The sequence below is a fragment of the Oreochromis niloticus genome, linkage group LG9, assembly GCF_001858045.2.
Source record: "Oreochromis niloticus isolate F11D_XX linkage group LG9, O_niloticus_UMD_NMBU, whole genome shotgun sequence".
NCBI classification, from domain to species: domain Eukaryota; kingdom Metazoa; phylum Chordata; class Actinopteri; order Cichliformes; family Cichlidae; genus Oreochromis; species Oreochromis niloticus.
Window position 1 is genome coordinate 21,032,614 of NC_031974.2, and position 19,225 is coordinate 21,051,838.

General features: G+C 41.5%; 1 protein-coding gene across 5 annotated transcripts in view; it reads left to right on the plus strand.

Moving 5' to 3' along the window:
• Positions 1 to 19,225, plus strand: part of sema5a (sema domain, seven thrombospondin repeats (type 1 and type 1-like), transmembrane domain (TM) and short cytoplasmic domain, (semaphorin) 5A) — a 140,738-nt gene that overhangs the window by 32,081 nt on the left and 89,432 nt on the right. For all 5 annotated transcript variants that reach the window (XR_269493.4, XR_002063341.2, XM_025910406.1 and 2 more), the window contains one exon: positions 8,353 to 8,564. Coding sequence is in view for 3 of the 5 variants with exons in the window: in XM_025910406.1 (XP_025766191.1) it covers positions 8,417 to 8,564 (148 nt within the window). In the remaining 2 variants the exon portion in view is untranslated. The remainder of the gene's footprint in view (positions 1 to 8,352; positions 8,565 to 19,225) is intronic.

Sequence of the window (19,225 nt, forward strand, 5' to 3'; positions counted from 1 at the left end):
GGTTGTAAAAACCACATCTTTATTGATATCTACTGAGGTGTCAAAACTCGTCATTAAGGAGTCATCTAAATGGGGTGAAGAGTTAAACATGAATCACATTCAGGTCTGACATTTCCATGATGAAGTGTACATAGAAATCTATTAAAATTTGGCTACATAAAAATGTAATGCATAGCACAAAAAGTACATTTATGCATCTTCTCCATCACCTACTGAATCCATTCATTTTAAATTCTTTGGAATTCAAAGCATCCAGTTTGCACAGCTTTAACTTTACTTCATAGCTTTGTGTGATGGTACTTCTAACATAAGGCTGACCCATACAGAGCCAGTTCCCTTCGCTGACAATCAGTATCACACTCACAGTGATTTTAGGCTGAAAATCAGAACATAATGTGCTCCGGACTGAGCCATGTGCTTAGCAGGTTTCTATAGCGATCTAACCAGGATAAAAGAGAGCCACCATTGTGACTCTACGCTGTCTAATCCCTTGCTAACTAACTAATCTTCAAAGTACACCCCTTAAGGAGAAATATAATTTGTTTTTTGTCCAAAACTCAAATGTCTGGCAGCCTTTTTAGTCACGTAGCTTTTACACCGTTTCATAATATTATAAATACGAGTGCAGGAATCTGCGGTAAAAGCTATGCTGTTTAATCGAGACATCAGTGAGAGTGGCAAAGTAACATATATAATGTAAAGGATATAGAGCATACATGCAGAGGCCTGAGTGTGTAACTGTTTACACACACACACACACACACACACACACACACACACACACTGACTTATTTGATCCAACTGTGGAGAAATTTCGATACAGAGTAAGAAAGCTGGAGTGTGAAATGCTTTTGGAGTTGGAAAAAACTGGGAGAGATGTTTACTCAGCAGTGTGTGTGTGTGTGTGTGTGTGTGTGTGTGTGTGTGTGTGTGTGTGTGTGTGAGAGAGAGAAGGAGAGAGAGAGAGAGAGAGAGAGGAACCAAACTGTACATTTGCACATTTGATTTGTGCTTCAAAAGCAACACTGTGCAGCAAAGATAAGGTTTTGAAACAAGCCATCTGATCCAAGCGTGCTTTTCAATCCCACTCTTGGAGAGACACAAACAAAATTCTTTGCAAGGAATTAATCTGCCCTCTGATGTGGAGGGTCGCCGAGCGGAAAGGACCCTGCTGTGCTGCGATGAGCCTTTGATGGCAAAATCATCACTCCGTCATTCTCTCTGTCATCCGCTGAGCCTGTGAGACACCCAGCGGACTGAGGTGGACTAAGAGCATAAACACTGAGGGAAGAGGTCAGCGAAAGGTGGAGACAGAGGGGCACGCGGAGGGATAACAATATAAGACAGGGAAAAAAATCAGACCAGTGGCAGTGAGGAAAATCCCATTAGAGCCAGAAAATAACAAAAGTCAGAACACAGGCCAGTCTTTCTGTCAGTCATGTTGTGTTTCACACAGCAGTCATTCACTCAGTCAGGCACCTCATCAGTCTCTCTGTCAGTCAGTCACCTTGTTTGTTACTCGGCCACGTCATTTGTCAGTCATCCTGTCAACCTGGCAGGCACTTGGTTGTTTGTTGGTTACTCAGTAAAACAGCTAATCGTTTTGGCTACTCAGCTAGTTGGTCAATGCTTGAATGCTTGAGTCATTTGTTTAGGCATTTATTATTTCACCAGGTCACTTTTTCCACAAATAATTTTCTTCCATCATAATTTAATCTGTCAGTCTGACATTTTAGAAAATAAGACAGTCGGCTGTCCCTTTCAGAGCGACGCATCTCCATTTCTGTGCGCGCTTTGGTCTAAACACAAAATCACAGAAACCAATTGGCAGACAGAGACGCAGAACAACAAACCAAAACTGGCAGTAACCCACCTGATAGACAGAGTGATAAACAGGCAAACACCCAGCCAGTCACATTCCAAATACACACATACAAGTCTGCAGCTTTACAAGCGTAGAGCTTTATAAAGCAGCTAGTGTCTTTGTGTGCTCTGCTCTAAAGCAGAGTCTGGGTTGATTTTACTGGTGGTGTGCTGTGGGGCCATAGAGAGAGTGAGAGTGAGAGAGGGAGACCAGTGGGAGTGAGAGAAGCATCTATCAGCACCGTGGTGTGACCCCGATCTCACACTCCCCTGACTGTGTTTGGACAGATGGATCATCACTGCACTGCTCACATTTGACAAACGTGCTTGCATGTGTGTGTGTGTGTGTGTGTGTGTGTGTGTGTGTGTGTGTGTGACCCCATGTATGTGTCAGTATGATGAATACAATGCCACCGTTTATTCAGGAGTCTATTCATTATGTATAGTGCAGTTTAACCATCATGAAGTCCCCCCCAGACAAAATCAATAGTGTTGTTAATATGATCCTCTCTGCACTTGTTACTGCAGGAAGACCTCAATTGATTAGTTAGTTAACACCTCAGCTCCTAAAATGCATATGCAGGTGTGCGTGAGTGTAGACGGTGCAAATGCAACTGAATGCATTATTTCCTGCGTCTCAAACAGTTGGCTTAGTAAAGGCGTAGAGGTTTCAGTCCAAGACCATAACAGTTTAACACCCTACATAAGATTTCAGTGGATTACATTTGCAGTTTAATCTAAACAAGATGTGACATGATATTAATTAGTGAGCTCAGGGGGGGTTGGTACCTGTTTTCCACTGCTTCAAGTCTTCTGCTAAACTGAGCTAACCACCTGCTGGCTTCAGCTTTATATGTAATTTAGAAACATGAACATGATCCCCCCCCCCCCAGTTATTCCTTTAAGTTCTGAAACCAAAGTATATGTCAACAAAGATGTGGTTTGGTGACCATTAGAATAGTTTCCTGCATAGGCATAGGTCACTCTCACTTACTTCTGATACAAAGCCAGCCATTTTATTCTACAAGCAGGCCTGAAATATGACTGAAACTCCTCTGTTCAGAAAAGAGCATCAAAGTTTACACCAAATAGGCTTTCAAGGGGTGAAGTGTTCATTAAAGTGGTTGCTGGAGGTTGATAGCAGCCGCTAAGAAATCAATTGCTAAAGGTGCTGTGACTCAGACCTAGAGACTGGTCAGCAACCCTTTCATGACCACTATTCACTAAGGAACGATGTGTATACCCTGACTGGTTGGTAAAAACGCCCTTGCAATTGCTGTGGTCATTAGTAGCTTGCCAAAGTCATCCACAGTTTGCATGGAACTGCTCTCCAAGCAGCAGTGGAACTGTGAAGAGTATGACAGTTATGGTCCTTGTTATTGTCAAAAAGGATCATATATATATATGTGTGTGACTGACCAGTTGTGAGTTGGGTAGCGTGCTGTTTCCCTCTATTTCACAGTCAGATCCTTCTCATGCACATGAAACCTGGTTTTGATAAGTAAAGGTGGGGATGGCGAATATGCCCAGCGTCTGGCTTCACAATAGCTGGTAACCCACCCACTTCACTAACTGATGTACCAATGACTAATCCATGTTTTATATACATTTCTGTGATCTTAACAACTTCTACATCCCTCACATTTTAAAGTAAAAGCTGTAGAAGTTAAGTAGAAGTTGAAAGTGGTATTCTTACACAGCCCTTGAATAACAAAGTAATTATCATTTATCATTCAATTTACTTTTTTGAATATGAATTAACCTGACTTCAGCAGGACATTATGTACATATGTACTGTCTAATTACAATAATTACACAGAAAATTACTTATGCAAGCTTTAAATTCCTTCCATCTATCAAATGTCATTTACTGAGCAGTCCATGACAGGGCTACAATGTTAATTATAATAATACACTTATACCTATACTAATCAGGATATAGAGCTACTGCAGGGGTGGGGAGAAAGACAGAGAAAAAAATGTTCTGTTTGTGTTATTGCTGATGTTTTTAAGCCTTTTAAATGTTGCATTTGACATTAACTAAAAAGCAGCTGTACTTACACTTAGTCTCCTTCTGTAGTTAGCTATATTTTGAAGATAAGCACCATGATTGCAAGTTTATTGCCACCTACACTCATAAACCTGATCTACTGAGAGAAATGATAGGGGGGAAAAGGATGTGTGGTCAGTGACAATAGTGTCTCTCTACTGGAAGCAACAAAAGCCTGCTATACACACACACACACACACACACACACACACACACACAATTATCTTGCGTGACATTATTAAACTGTCAGTCAAATTTATCCAATTATAATTGAGGAGCTTTAACACCTTTCTAGATTGTTCCAGCCCACTTTACCCTCTGACCTTAATTGGGGTCTGCTGTCATCCATTCATGCTGAATATAGACCCATGAATCAACAGGACAATAGCACTAATTAATTCAATTCAATTCAGGTCAGTTTTATTTATATAGCACTAAATCACAACAACAGTCACCTCCAGGTGCTTTATATTGGAAGGTAAAAAACTAGACAACCCCCTATGAGCGAGCACTTGGTGACAGTGGGAAGAAAAAACTCCCTATTAACAGGAAGACACCACTTGCCACAACCAGTTGTGGGTGATGAGAGGGAGACAAGACAAAAGACACACAGTGGGCGAGAGCCAGAGTTTAGTCATTTGCAATGATTAGAATCAAAGTGGTGTATAAACACTCAGAGACTGAAAAGAAGTAAGTGAAGAAGAAATGCTGTCAAAACATTTAGCTCACAAAGCTCAACACTTCCCCGGGTTGCATGCAGTTGCATACATTTCATATGACATCATTTATACCATGTTAAGTTTTTATGTGACTTCTACTCCCTCTGCTCTGTGCCCTGAATACACCGGGTGTTATCCATCACCAGGTCCCCGGGTGCATTCAGTGTGCTGTAAAACGCACTGGCCGTGTACATGTGTTCTTGTCTAGCATTGAGAATAGTAGTGGGTGGTGGTGGAGGCGTGTATTAATGCCCTGGAGATGATTTAGAGTTAAACCACCAAACAGCAGAGATCTCTTCCAGTTTTCTCCCATAGGACAAGTCAGTGGCTTGTGGTGAGTTACAGAGAAAATAGGATCCAGTCAGAAATCACTTCAAGTGAAACAACAGCTTAAATGGTTTCTCTTTAAATAATGCAACAGCTCATGTGGTCATAAATCAGGTTTCTGTGGGTCTTTGAAGTGACATATGCATTTTTTAAATTTATGGCTCATAAATGTTTTTAGCCTCTAGATCTTAATTGTTTTGCCATGTAATGAGAGGTTTTCATTGGACTTTGCTTTCATGTGAATATACAGTACTGTGCAAAAGTCTTGAGCTGCCCCTTGTTTCTCTTTATTACGCTTACAAGGAGTCTTCTAAAGTGGACTTGAGCAACACGAGTGAAAAATCCAAATTTGAATTTTTGGGTTCATAATGTCATCAATATGTGGCAGAGCTCAAAAAAGAAAACAGTGAATGTCTACAGCTATGTATAAAACAGAGACTCTCTCATGGTTTGGAGCTGCATTTCAGCCAGTGGTGTTGGAGATCTTTTCAATGGATGCAATTATGAACCCAGAAATGTACAGTCAGACTTTGATCCACTATCTAATATCATCTGGAAAGCATCTGATTTGCCTCATTTTTCAGGATGACAGTGATGCCAGACACACTGCCAGTGCAGTAAAAGCATACCTGAATAGAAAAAAACATACAGTGGAGCACTATCCATCATAGATCGGCCTCCCCAGATCCCAGACATCAACATTATTGAAGCATATTGACATTAACAAGAACAAAGAAAGCTTTGGATATCCTTCAAGCAGCCTGGACAGTTATACCTGAAGACTGTTTATAGATATTACAAAAAAAGTTTGCCTAAGAGAGTTCAGGCTGTGTTGAAGAATAACGGCGGTCATACCAAATATTGACTTTCAAGGTCATTAGAATTCTACTGACTCAATTTTCGCTCCATATGCTGTGTTTCCATGTGTGAAGTTTTAATAAATTGCTGCAACTATTTCTTATAAAATATAGAGATATGTTTTGATGAGCAGATCTACATGTATTAATCAACTTAATAAGCATCCCCACTATTGTGGTGACCAGCAGATGAATTACACCAAATGGGTGCATACGACCATAAACTTTAGAGCATCCCGAACACTAAATTTACCTTGAAATGAATGCATATTAAAAATTTTAACATCCTGTAACTCAATGGAACACAGAGAGCACACAAAATGATGAAGAAACAGATAAAAGGGACTGGTTACACAATAGCGTGTATTTTTAAATAGCGCAACAAACTGTGCTCAAATGAGATGGCGGTGTTTTGTTTTCCGTGTGTGTGCATGCAGGGATGTTTGAGATGACGGGAGGTTACATGCAGGATTGTTACTGAGGGAGCGAGGCCAACAAAGGGCGCTCAACCTGCTGGCCTTGGCTTAAGCTCCTGTCAGCTAACCCTCTGTATGGGTGTGAATGTGTGTGTGTTTGTGTTGGGGGACCAGCAAATATGCTCACAGAAATCCATGTGAATAACCGAGCCCTTTTAAATCTCTGACCACATACGCACACAAGACTGTAAAAACATCCATAATCTCATTTCCTAAATCGGGTTCACCTCTGTGCTCAGAAGATTATGAAATATTTTCCCTAAGCGAATGCAGGCAGAAAAGGTTGTAAGGCTGCGTGAGAAATGACAAGAATAATGTCCAAGCCAGCAGACTAGCAACAGGTAAAATGGCTTTTTGGTGGGCAAAACATTGCTAAAGAGTGTCAAAGAAACTAGCAGACAAAGAAAGGTGCCATGTAAAGCGACAGGTTGACTAAAGCAAAATTTCGAAAGAGTACAGAAGCTGACGCGTGAACCGTCAAGACGAAATGGAAATGGAACAGAGAGAGGCAACTGGCGCTGGCTGTCACTTGCTTTCCCTTCTGTAGATGACAGGTGTTTTACATTACTCTGCGGGTGAGAGCAACACATATATCTGCACCGCCTGCGCCTTTACACACCGGACTCAGAGCAAATTTCATATCGCCCTCTCGACTGTGGAGCTTATTCATGCACACTAAGGCCAGAGTAAACTTTTCATTCAAGGAGAAAATGAAATAATACCGCCACACTATCGGCATTATGGTTTTCACTTGAAAGCAGGAGTAGGTGTCTTATATTCTACCCCACAGCCACTCCAAGCTTTCCAGCACTAAGGGGGATTCATACTTCAGAGAGAAGTGGAGCTCTGTGGAGCGCAAATGTTCACACCAATTCTTTTTTTCTTAGCCTGCGAACAGCGTGCACATTTTTTTTCTTTTTCTATATTTGACTGTTTTCCCACAAGCAACACAAAGATGCACTTTTATTTTTCCTTATTTGCGACCTACCGTTCGTACTAAATCAACTGTGCATGCTCCAGAAAATACAATTTCTTCCACTGGCTGGACAACAGATGAAAAGCCTATTTCGCATGCAATAAAAATAATAAGAGTTTTCCACAGGTTCAGCTGCTCTATTATGAAAACCTAAAGCAATGCCTTCCATCACTTGCACTTTACAGCTAAGACCACGAGTATCTTTGCTCGCTCTGCCGCACACGCTGCTCCTAATGTCGTATACAGTCAGAAAGACTCGCTCCTCCGCTGCGCACAGCATGCATCTTTCTTGGTAATAGCATCACATAAGTGATTAAAAAGTAATGATGTCGGTGGTCTAGACTGCTCATCAATTCACCCCCACAAAGAAAGAAATCAGGAACAATTGAGTTGTGCAAACTGCTTTGTTTGTCTCACAGCGAATGACTACAGGACGCGCGAGTCTGCTGTGTGCATTATGTAATAATTACGTCCGCGCATCGGAGGGTTTGGCTGTGAATAAAAACGTGTCAGATTTGCAGCGGCTATAGGATGTAATTGAGCCACAAGGAGTGCTGTGCTGCTCCCTGTGTATATCAGTCACAAAGGCACAAAAGAAAATGGGCTCTTAATGATGAAAAACACATGAATGCCCCATTCTTCCTTCGTCGTTAGAGACAGCAAAGCTTCTCTGCAGTGGGCGCAAGGACCTGCACAAAAGGGCGTTTAATGTCAGATATTAGAGGGCAGACAAACACTGCCTTTGGGTGATAATGCATACCACATCTGACTGACCGCGGTGGTGTCAGAGGTGTGAGAAGTGAGGTCTCACAGTGCAGACGAGCACCCTGCTGTTTCCCAGCACAAACTCTGCACACTTTTCCCTGAAAATCTGTCACACTCTCTCTTCTTCACACCTCACTCCCCTGCTCCCTTTTGGTAAGGATTTATATTTGCAGCTTTTCATCTCCTGAGGGGAATGCTGCGCGGTGACTGTAGCGATACAGAGGGGCTGTATAAGATTTTCAGCACGCGGATTAAATCAAATGTGAAATAAACCTTTGTTAAAACCTACATCTGTCTCTTTCTCCTTCTGTCTCTCCAGGTGTGTCTCCCCAATGCGCTTGGCCCTTGAGGCCTGAGGAGAAGTGAGCCAAGCCCAGGCCCCCATGGGACGCCCTGTTATCCAGCATGCACTGCTGCTGCTGCAGTGCATGCTGGTCCTACGGCCTGGAGGTGTGGCCGGCAGGAGAGGGCCAGTGCTGCTGCCTGAATCACCCTGTTACAGGACGGAGCACCCACTCGTCCCACACTCAGGTAGGCGGTTTAAGAAATACACTCTCTTGACGTCATCAGAGCGACTCATTCCCCCTCCTTTCATAATTATCTGAATTTTTCTCGTGAGTTATTATACCCATTTCACCTTTTCCACTCTTAGCAAGGTTAAACTTGTAAACCATACATGTTTCTGAACGGTTTCATTATTTCAGTTCTGTTGCTAAGAGACATAAACAACCTTGCACACACGTCACGTTGATTGTGTTGAACAAAGTTAAAGAAAGTGCACAAAGCTTGTAAAGAGTTAGTCTTTTTAGAGCAGTTTTTCTCACACTCTTATGATATGCTGTTGTAATTATCACTCTAGAAAACACAGTCGTCGCATTTGATGCCTGGCAAGTTTTAATCTGTGTAAAAGTCATTTTAAATGCACTCAGCACTTTGAAAAATGTTCAGCAGCCCTGGAGAGCAATGAGCCTAAACCTTTGATTGCATTACAGACATGAGGTAAGCGTACTTTTAAAGCCTAACTCACATTTAGCACATTTAATGTGAATTAACTGTTCACCAAACCTCTGCCAAACAGTGAACATCCAATTATATCTTAGCAGCTGTAATTAGGCACTTCAGGCCTGTCAAACTGTGGATTTTTCCACCAGTTTTAATGTTATTTAAATGCAGAGTGATACTGCCTGTGGTGTGGGTTTTCTTTCTTTCTTTTTTTGTATTTAAAAGAGCAAAAATCCAAGTATGGAAATAAGTTTCTTCTCTAATGTCCGCTTCAGTGTCCAGCTCACCAACTTTCTGCGTACAGTACAACACTATTATTATTATTATCTGAAGTGTACAGCTTAAGCATTTACTCTATAAAGTAATGTGAATCACAGTCATCAAACAGTGATGTTAAATAACTTTACACACAATGATGAAAAGCTTGAACAGATTTTGAGACTGTGGATGATCTATCATAACAAAAAATAATCATTCTCGAGAACAACATCTGCAGCATCTGGAGGTTTTTCTCTATTTTTACCATTACATCAATTTTTTTCTTTTCTGAAACTTTGACCTCAATGGTTCATAGGAGGCTCTGGGATTTCCTCTCAGTAAAGAGCTTACAGAACTAAGAAATTAAATGCTGAGACAATCCTCCCAGCTCCACTTCCAGGGAAGAAATGTTCTCTGATTATCATTGAAGAAGCACTGGTAATTTCAGTCTCTGGTAAGCAGGATTTAGATCAAATGTCAGATTGTCTGTTTTAGATGAAGGTTTAGTGATGATTTTACCATCGAAATAAATTTGTTTTACCATCGGCAACTACATTGATGTCACGTTGGTTTCTGAAATCATGTTTCATCCTGTCTAGTTGAGCATTTTCACTGTTGCCACCTTGGCATATTAGTTAATATAACGAGAGGCGTGTGGTTGATCAAACGTATCAGTCACAAGTTGTTAGCCAATAAGAAACAGAAATGAAAAAAGTATGGGCAAGATTTACAAAATGCACCAAATTTTATATTCAATATGACCCAAAATGAGTGACTGGGACCATAAACTCAGAAGACAGTAAGAGTTCACAGAGGTCAAGTCAGAAAGATGTTTTCCCACAGACTTCTGTTGAAGTCTGCAGTTATGTGGCAACTAGTCACATGACTACTAACCACACCTGGTTAACTTGTCCCCCTTTCTAAATGTTTAAAAATCATTGTTGCAATGCAGGGTCAAGTGAATAAGACACCCTTATTGGTAGGGAAATATGAGTATTCCCTCAGTGGTAATTCGATTATGTTTGAATTCTTAGAATCTTGACAGATAAGAGGGTGAGCAACGAAAAAGCCTAATGCAGCTTCTGTTTAAGAGACTATTTTATAACACTTTTACTTTAAGCAAGTACACCAGAAACATTCAAAAGCGAGACCTTAATTATCCAGCTCATAAATTTTACAGATTTCATCAAGCAAAATTAACGGTGGCTGACTAGCTACTATGGGTGGGGCCTGTTTTTTTTGTTTTTTGTCTTTGTCAGACTGAAATCAAGGACTCATTGTTAAAAAAAAGAAAAAAAAAGTATTACCTAATACTTTTAATAAATTTACAACAATTGAAATGTGCAAATGTGGCATGTGAAAAGAGAAAGACTAGCAGCAATTAATGAAACTAGCAGTTAGAAAAAGGACAATTATGGATTTTTCTGGTGATGTCCTCTTGGAACGATCCAGCTGTAATCTGTAATTACAATGTTTCTTGCTGTCTAGGAAAAGTTCACCTCCTTTATTACCTTCCTCTTTATCCCACAAGGCAGACGGTGCCTTTGTTATGGGCCTTTTGCGACATGGCTCTGCAGTTTTTAGATACAGTATGTTCTGCATCCGATTTCATTGCCCTTACTCCCTGTCATACTTTCCTATTGAACAGCTAAACTGTAATGAAACGCTGTGAATCCTAGTCGACTGAAGGTATCAATAGCGATCAATGCAGTTCTGTCTAGCCGCTGCGAGGCAGCAGAAATGTCATTGAGCTGTTTTCATTACAACAGAGCCCCAGTCAGATAATCTCATAGCATTCTGTCTGGGTAAAATTGACTGGAAGAGCAAGGTCACTGCATGTGATCCACACGCATGCATAGACTCATATTCCGAATAACCACCCACCTATAACCCTAATTCTCCCTCACGCTGTCTCCCTTCCTAGTCTTTGTCACTTCATTGTTAGCTGAGCCGATGCTCTTCCCTCTGCACCGATTGAGTGCAGTGATGATGATGACTAACTGCCCAGCTAATGCAATACGTTCATACCTCGTGCTTTCTGCATGAGGAGGATCAGACATCAGCTGGTGGGTCAGCTGTGGTCAATGCGTTTGTGTTCTCTAATGTACCAGATTGGCCCATTAAGCTTCAGTGGGTTAATGCTTTGGTTGAAATATAGGAGCATTAATAAAGAGGGTCGACATTTTAGTTAGCATTCAGACACGGTTCAGCAACACAGAGCCGACTGTACAGAGGAAGAGAAAGGCAAGTGAAGAAGTCTTTAGTGAGTGATTAGCTGTGGTGATACAGTTGCTTCTTAATGCAAAGAGTCTTTAGAGCTTCTTTGGGGAGTTATTAAATAAAAGTAGATGATGTATGGTAAAAAGCTAAAAGGTTGACTCACCAAATCACAAAAGCATTTAAGGTTTTACGCCAATACAGTGGACATTAACTATACATAAAGTATGTTAACTGTTGTATTATGAGGCTAAGATAAGATATTAAGTGCGAAGATATCAGCTCATGGCAGCAAGCTCAGCAAAGCCAAAGACTGTATGGGAGTACCACACAGACACAAATACCTGCTAATTAGTGCTTCTTAACACTAAATACTATAATAGTGTGCACCAAAGCAGCCTTGGACAGTCTATTACTACAATTAACCACACAGAAAGTCATATTATCGCTTTGATAATTGCACACAAAAAAAACTTTCACAACAAGGTCGAGACGTTTAGTTTAGTGACTAATCATCAGAGGTGAGGCCTAGCAGACAGCTGCCGGCCACAGCTGCCTGTGTAGGTGTCAACCTGTTAATTAAAGCAGCCAAATCCCTAACTTTAAGCCTTATTAAATTTGAGTATGTGAGTGAATTAAAAAAAAATAACAGCTCTTCCACCCCTTTTCACGAAGGGATGTATTCGCTTTAAAGACTAATCTATTTAAAAGTAATGCTTTGGCTTGGTAGGCTTTGAAATGTTTGTTTGTGCTATAAATCTGAACATTTCCACACGAGTATCTAAGGGGACTGACTCGTTTTGGCACTTTGGGTTGGTTTATGTTTTTTTAGCCATGGAGATGTGGCATTTGTGAGTGTGTTTTGCTGGAGCGACTTTGTAGCAAAAAATCGAAGTTTAGGAAAACATCTCTGTGGAAAAGTATAGTGCGTGGCATATAATTATAACATTTAAATTCATTATAATTGGACAGGATTTGGAGCTAAGTGCTGGTTTGCATCATTGGTACTGATACATACAGATTAACTGAACCAGGCATCGATGTAAAAGCAACAGAAATCGGACAAATGCAATACTTCAAAGACATGTGGTGTTAGTGAATCAGACAGACTTCCAAGAGAGTTGGTTAGTTGTGACTGTGGGAACCAACATGTGCCTGAAGGTTTAAGACTGTTTAGGGGTCTAAGCTTCAGCTGAGATGTTTAAAAAGCTCTGTCTACAGCTACTATGCGTCCGTGTTATATTTCTGTTATTCAAGTCTTGGAAACTCGGGAAGAAGGACAATCTGGAAGCTACTGAACATGACCATCTTATGCTTAATTTTCTTAGTGGAGAAGAAAGTTTTAATTTAGCAGGAGGATCAAACGGAGTTTATCATTTCTCAGTGTCCCCAAGCTGCAAATCTTGAAGTGGGTGGTCACAGGGTGAAGCATTAAAAGTGTAAATCAAATTTTGTCTCACCTGCAGTGTTTTAATCCTGGGGTATGAGTGGGTAAGGCTTTGAGGAAGTGTTGGGGTACGTAAACACTCAGTGGCACACACACATGCAGGCAGCCCTAGTTTTCATAAAATGGAATTACATTGATGCAGTTCCATTTAAGTGGCTTGTAAAGCCTGCTGTACTCCTGTTTACATATCAGCTTTGTTATAAAGCTCTAAAGTTCTGCAGACTTTTTCACAGCAGGCATGTGGGGAAAGAAAATTTGCTTTAAGTACAAGTTTTCACTTGAAGTTTTATCGCCCAACTTTGATTGCATTACTTGCGTTTCAGTCCTATTTATTCTCACCTTGTGTAAGAATCAGCACATTTGCAGGGCTGCTAATTCCCGTGGTCCCATGAAGATGTCCATTTATCTTTCCCTTCACATTTATAGGTATTTCCATTTTGTTTTTTAATAGCTTTCCTTTCGTGCCCTGATTGTGCAGTTCAAACACATCTCGTCGTTCAGGATTGTTTTTTAAAAAAAAGGCTGCTCAATGCTTTTTAGTGACTGCGAAATTATAGCCCATGTGAGGTTTTTTTGCAATAAAAGCAAAAAGAAAGAAGCTATGAGTCATTACAGAATATCACAAGGCGTATGCATATGGACATAGACACGCATACACATATGCTGAGACTGTGTGAGGGAACTGAAGCCTCTCGTTAAACCTATTATCATTGTCTTTTGTGAGTCATGGTGCTCCACGTAATATAATGTAATCCCCAGTTGTTGCGAGTAAACAGTGTGCAGGCTGCCATGACTCCTCTTTAGCCAAGCTGGGAGGACTACAGACACATTAAAGACACCCCTGTGGACCACAACAGCCTAACAGTCCCACTCTACTCAGATGAACATTTCCCTGAAGGATATACACAAACAAATGTATAGCATTTGTCCGTGTATGTCCTTGTTTATGAGTTTTAGTGAGAGTTTCATGGTTCATGCATTGTTATCTGTTGTTAGGATGATGTAGGAACAACACAGGGACATCAAATCGTGTGACCTTCATAGCTGGTGCTTGCATGTGTGGCAAGTTAGCATTTTGTGGAATATCCACACTGGAAGCGATTCTCATTAACGAAGAGATCTGAGGCGACAGAAAGTGAGAAAACTCCCATGCTCCTCATTTGTGATGAAAACGTGACAAAATGTCAACGCTTGGGAGGAGGAGAAAAGTAGACATATGGACACATTTCGCATTTGATGTCAAGGAAAATAAGACGCTTTGTGAATCGCGTGGAGCAAATCTCTCTGGTAATAACACGACAAACATTTAAAATGAATCAACTTTAGATTTAGTCTACAATAATCTTATGAAACAAGGACTAAAACTACACTGAAACAAAAAGAATTTAGGCTCTTGACTATTACTAAAACAAAATGAGACTTAAGTAAAGACTATTGCTAAAATAAAATCAAAATTAGCTGTCATAGTTTTCACTGTATGGCAGGGACAGTCAAAAAAGAAGTTAGCCACAGGGCTAAAGCGCATCAGCATGAACATGCTGTCTTGACGAAGACTTGATTAAAAAAACATGTATTTTCAAACATAAAGGAGTCGCCCACTCCTAGTCATTGGAGAGAATCTAGGCTTAAAGATTTTATATGCAGGTCTACTAGACCTCCATCTCTAGCTGCTCAGTCAACTCACAGAAAAAAAAGAAACATCCCATGCTTAGCAGGTCAAAAAGGAGTTAAAACAGAGCTCAAAGAGCGGTTATGACCCATCACGAGAAGCCAAGGTCAAGGTTTGCCTGAGTGGGTTCCAGTGACAGCATTTCTTTCTTTCTGTGTGATTGTGGCCTGACAGTGGAAGGGTGTGCCTCACATGGGTTTGACCCCACTGGGGATGGTGGTTTTCTGACTTGGCACAACACTTGGCTGACAGAACTGCTACTGTGGCGCAAGGGTGCCGTAGTCTAACGACCGCTTTCTGCTTTGCGTGGCGGTTTGAGAAATGCAGGGTTTCAGAAAGAAAGCACACCACATACAGTTCAGCAGCAATGCTCCAAAATGTTTACCCCGAAAAGGTACGCTTGCTGTACTTGAACAAAAACAGGTCTGCATATAGCTCCAGAAGAGCTCCAATGTAAATGTGTGCCATTTATAGGATTACTTTAGGAGGGGCTTTGAAAGATCTTCCCTCTGTTTCTGGTGGGCATGTTTTGGCAGAAGACTCCTGACAAAGGATTTGTAGTGTTACTGTAGCCCCTGAGATATACTGTATTAATAAAGCGTTGTATTTAACAAGAGTTCCTAGGTGTAGGCTTGAAAGGCTTTTAAAGGTTATAAACTGTGGTGTAAACAATGTCTTCACAGGCCAAGCCGAGGGCCGTGTCTCTGTGGAGAGCAACAGCCCGACTTGTTTTACAGCCACAAACTGAGCTCGGCTTTTATCATCCCCGAACAGCAAATACATCGTTAGAAGGACGGGAGTGAAAGCAAGAAAATAAACAAATGGCCTCATAGAATTCATGAATGCAACAGGCCACAAGAAGCGTCAGAGATGCTTTAATTGGCCTTTTGGGGGATGTGTCTTTTAAATTTAAAGCCCACTGAGGTCTTTGGAGCTTAACGTCTGTATTAATGTCCAAGGTCAGGTATGCATTAGCCATGTTTTACTTTCATGTCTGCCTGGGGAACCAATGAGGCGCCATCCATATTTTTGGGATTAGTGCATTTTTACATTCCCCAACTTCTCTAAGATGTCATCGCCATGCATATTTGTTTTCATTTTATATTCCTCTGAGTGGACTGAAGAGATCTGGTCATCCTGGTAAAAGCGCTTCTGTCCTAAATACACATTGGATTTAAATATTTTAGTGCACACTTATTTGTGGCTTTTTACCGTGGTTTGTTTTGCATGATTCACTCACTGCCCCAGGGCCACAACACAGCAATGGGAGTTGAAGTTGTAGGACTTCTAGCTGGAAATCGTGCTTGGGGTTTTGTTTTTTTTTGGCTCTAAAAAAAAAAAAACCCAAAAAACAACATGCAGGAACCTCGGGGCGCTGAGCCGTGCATGAAGCTCTTAAGCACCCTCGCCTTTTTTTGCTTTGGATTTTCTCCAACCGCACAGGTGTCGGTTCTTCGACTGCGCGGACCAGTCGTTTCCTCGTAACAACTTGAACAAATAGTTGCCATTCTCGCCGCAGCGCCATTACCGCAGGGCGGCATTTTAGAGTGAATTGGCTCTTCATTTATGCGAGCGCCCGCCGCCACACTCTATTTACACCACTCACAGAGAAACCATTCATGTTTCAGAATTGGTTCCACATGTTGCCATTGTTGTCAGCCTGGCAGTGCTGTTGAGCGGCAACTTTAAGCTCTGGCAGAGTGGCGTGGCCTCTGATGCTCAGTGTAAATATTTATATATCCTGTCATTTTGTCTTTGTGTCAACTGCCGTGTGTCATAGAAGGGAATAACAAATGGTATGTGAGTGATGGGTTCTATTTTGAGGAGGTGGGAGACAGGGGTTAAGAGGATAAGTTGGGACTGAGAAAAGGGGGGAAGGGGGTTTATATGTGTGTGTTCGCTGGTTTCATGTTGGCCCAGAGCCCTGGCTGCACCCCTGATCCGTGTGTGTGTTTGTGTGTGAGCCGTCCCGCGTGTGTGTCTGCACGCCGTCGTCTTATGAGCAGCCAATCCCCTGATTCAGTCAGCTGCTGTACAAGCCTTGATGTGATTACATTATCACATGCATTTAAAGAGCAGCTCATGTGAACCCATGCAACATGCAAAGCAGCGCTGAAATTTAGTAAAGGAGATAGGAAATTGGATTTGTCTTATTAGTTGGGGGGGGTCGTCCTACTGGCCCCTTATCTGCTGGGTTAACGATAAGGTTAATTTGTTGGCTGTGTGTTGGATCATGTAATTCTCCCTGGGTGCCTCTAAAATTACCTTCTACAATCTATCCAAAAAAGAAAAAAACACATATATATCAAGTTAGATGAAAAATCGAAATATTTTTTGGTGATGGTAAACCAGCATCCAGGAATGTTGTTTTGTAAAACTCTTTCCAAGTGTGCCACACTTTTGTAGCAGGAAAGCCAAAGACCAATGTGCCAAACCCCCCCATGAGTGGGATGTTGGGAAGCTCCGCATATATTTAGCTGCACAGCCTTGGGAGGGCCCATCCACGCTGGCTATGAATGTTTATGAATGGTTCCTTGGCCTCGTCACAAAAGGCCATAAATCCTTTGAGTGCTTTTGTGTTCAATTAGAACCTTTTGCCCCTTTTGCACACTCCTAACAAATATCCCCTCTTCTCCCTCTTTCCATCTCACACATGCAGACATACACACACACACAGACACACTCTCCATCACCCCGTTACAGAGCCTCCCCTGGTGAGTCAGGGAGATTTATGAGAAGAAGCTGGGTTCGTCAAGCGCCGTCTTCCCCCCGGGGGGTGTCACAACTGCATTTGTATGCCAGGGATCCTCTCGATGGCGTACTATAAAAAAAAAACAAAAAAAACAAGCCCATTGGAGTCAGAGGATTCGCACATCCAAAACTTGCTCTCTCCCTCTAGAATAAGCAGAGCAGAAGCCATTAAGCAAAATGAAATCTTTGGGGTGAAGTTGGTTGCGATCTTCCAGATATTTATTTCAGCGGGGCTAATGAAAATGCATTAATGCTGTGTGGAGTAAGACGCGGGGTGCTTTTCTGTCTCGCAGTTCTCTTGTACTTATCACCGGAGACTTGAAAGAGAACAAGGGGAAAAATGTCTTTGCATACAGCGGCGCTGTCTCCGCGGATGATATTGTTTTGTTAGGAGAGCCAGGGTTTGGTCCCACTACGTGAGTTGGTGGCAGCAGATGTTCTTTGGAAGCTCCTGTTTCTTTGCTCTGTTTGTCTTCATTTTGAACCACTCACAAATCCCACGTTTGTCACAGAAACTCGAAGTACTTGCTTTTGATGCAGTCAAGGGAGAGCGTGCTTTCATTTGAAACGCTGTCTGACAGGTGTGCCTGAAGAAGCAGATAATGTGTTTCGAGGGGGGATATTCAAGCTGTCCTCTCCCTCTGTTCCAGCCCTGATGGAAAGCTCCCCGGTAAATTAAAAACGTCCCTTTGAAATTTTTAGTCTGGAAATAGCTCGCAAATGTAGTGATGAATGATTTTAAATCACTGTAGCAACCACTAAAAGAAATTTGCCTTGGCACCCTGCTCGGAGATATTCACGCACGCAGTAATTCCTAGATATTTGAAGGAAATGTCCCGTTAAAGTTATTTTAAATGTAGCCAGACTTTTGTGTACACTAATACTTCAATAATGACTGCAGATCAAGCAAGTGATTTGTCACTATAATGACTGACCGACTACCCTCAGCTAAACCTATCAGGTAACCAGACAGTAGACAGACCATCCTTGCAGCTTGATTCAATTGGTCAAGGGTTAATGGGTTGGGCGCCAACAGGCATGTTGTGGATAAGATGTCAGTGTCTGTCTGGGATCTCGCTCTCTCTATCTTTCTGTCTCTGTTTCTATGTAACACGGAGAAGCGGTCCATCAAAACAAAAGTCCAAATCTCATCTGCCTCGTAGTTTTTGCAGAGCATTAATTTCCTTAAACGCTGTCAATCAGCACTAGTTGTTCAGTGATGTACTGAATTTAAATGGTTTCCCAGTGAGTCATAAGACATCCAAATTTCAGGTTTCACTTTGGAAGATTTTAAGAAAAGGAGCTTGTGAAACACTAACGTCTAAGTACTTTTATCCACGCAGAAGAACTTTTGAATGAGTGACCTTATCAAGCAAGGACAGCGTAGAGCCTTTGTGTTCTTTACTCAGTCTCGTCTTCATTTCTTCAAACCCAGTTTAAATCATGGCAGTGAAGAAGTGGACTGACAGATCCTGTTTGGGGATGGTGATAACCAAATATTGTTGTACCAGCACCAAGTACCAGTTGCTCAAGTAATTTTCTTATATATATTCAGGGACACCTTGAAATTTAGCATATTAGTCATTATTGTGTTTTCGTTAGAGGATAATCACTTATAAATAATCGTGTTTTGGTTAATTTAGAATGTGCCCTTCATATCTACATATGCAGGAGGCCTTTTTCAGGGAGCCTGCCATCTCCAGCTGACTTGTCCCTACATGAGCCCAGAATAGATAAACCAAACATGGTTTCAATGGATGGCCTTTGGCATGTATATGCTAATGTATGGCCACTGTAGGTTCTCCTATACATACGGGCAACAATGAGACAAACACCAAAACCAAAATG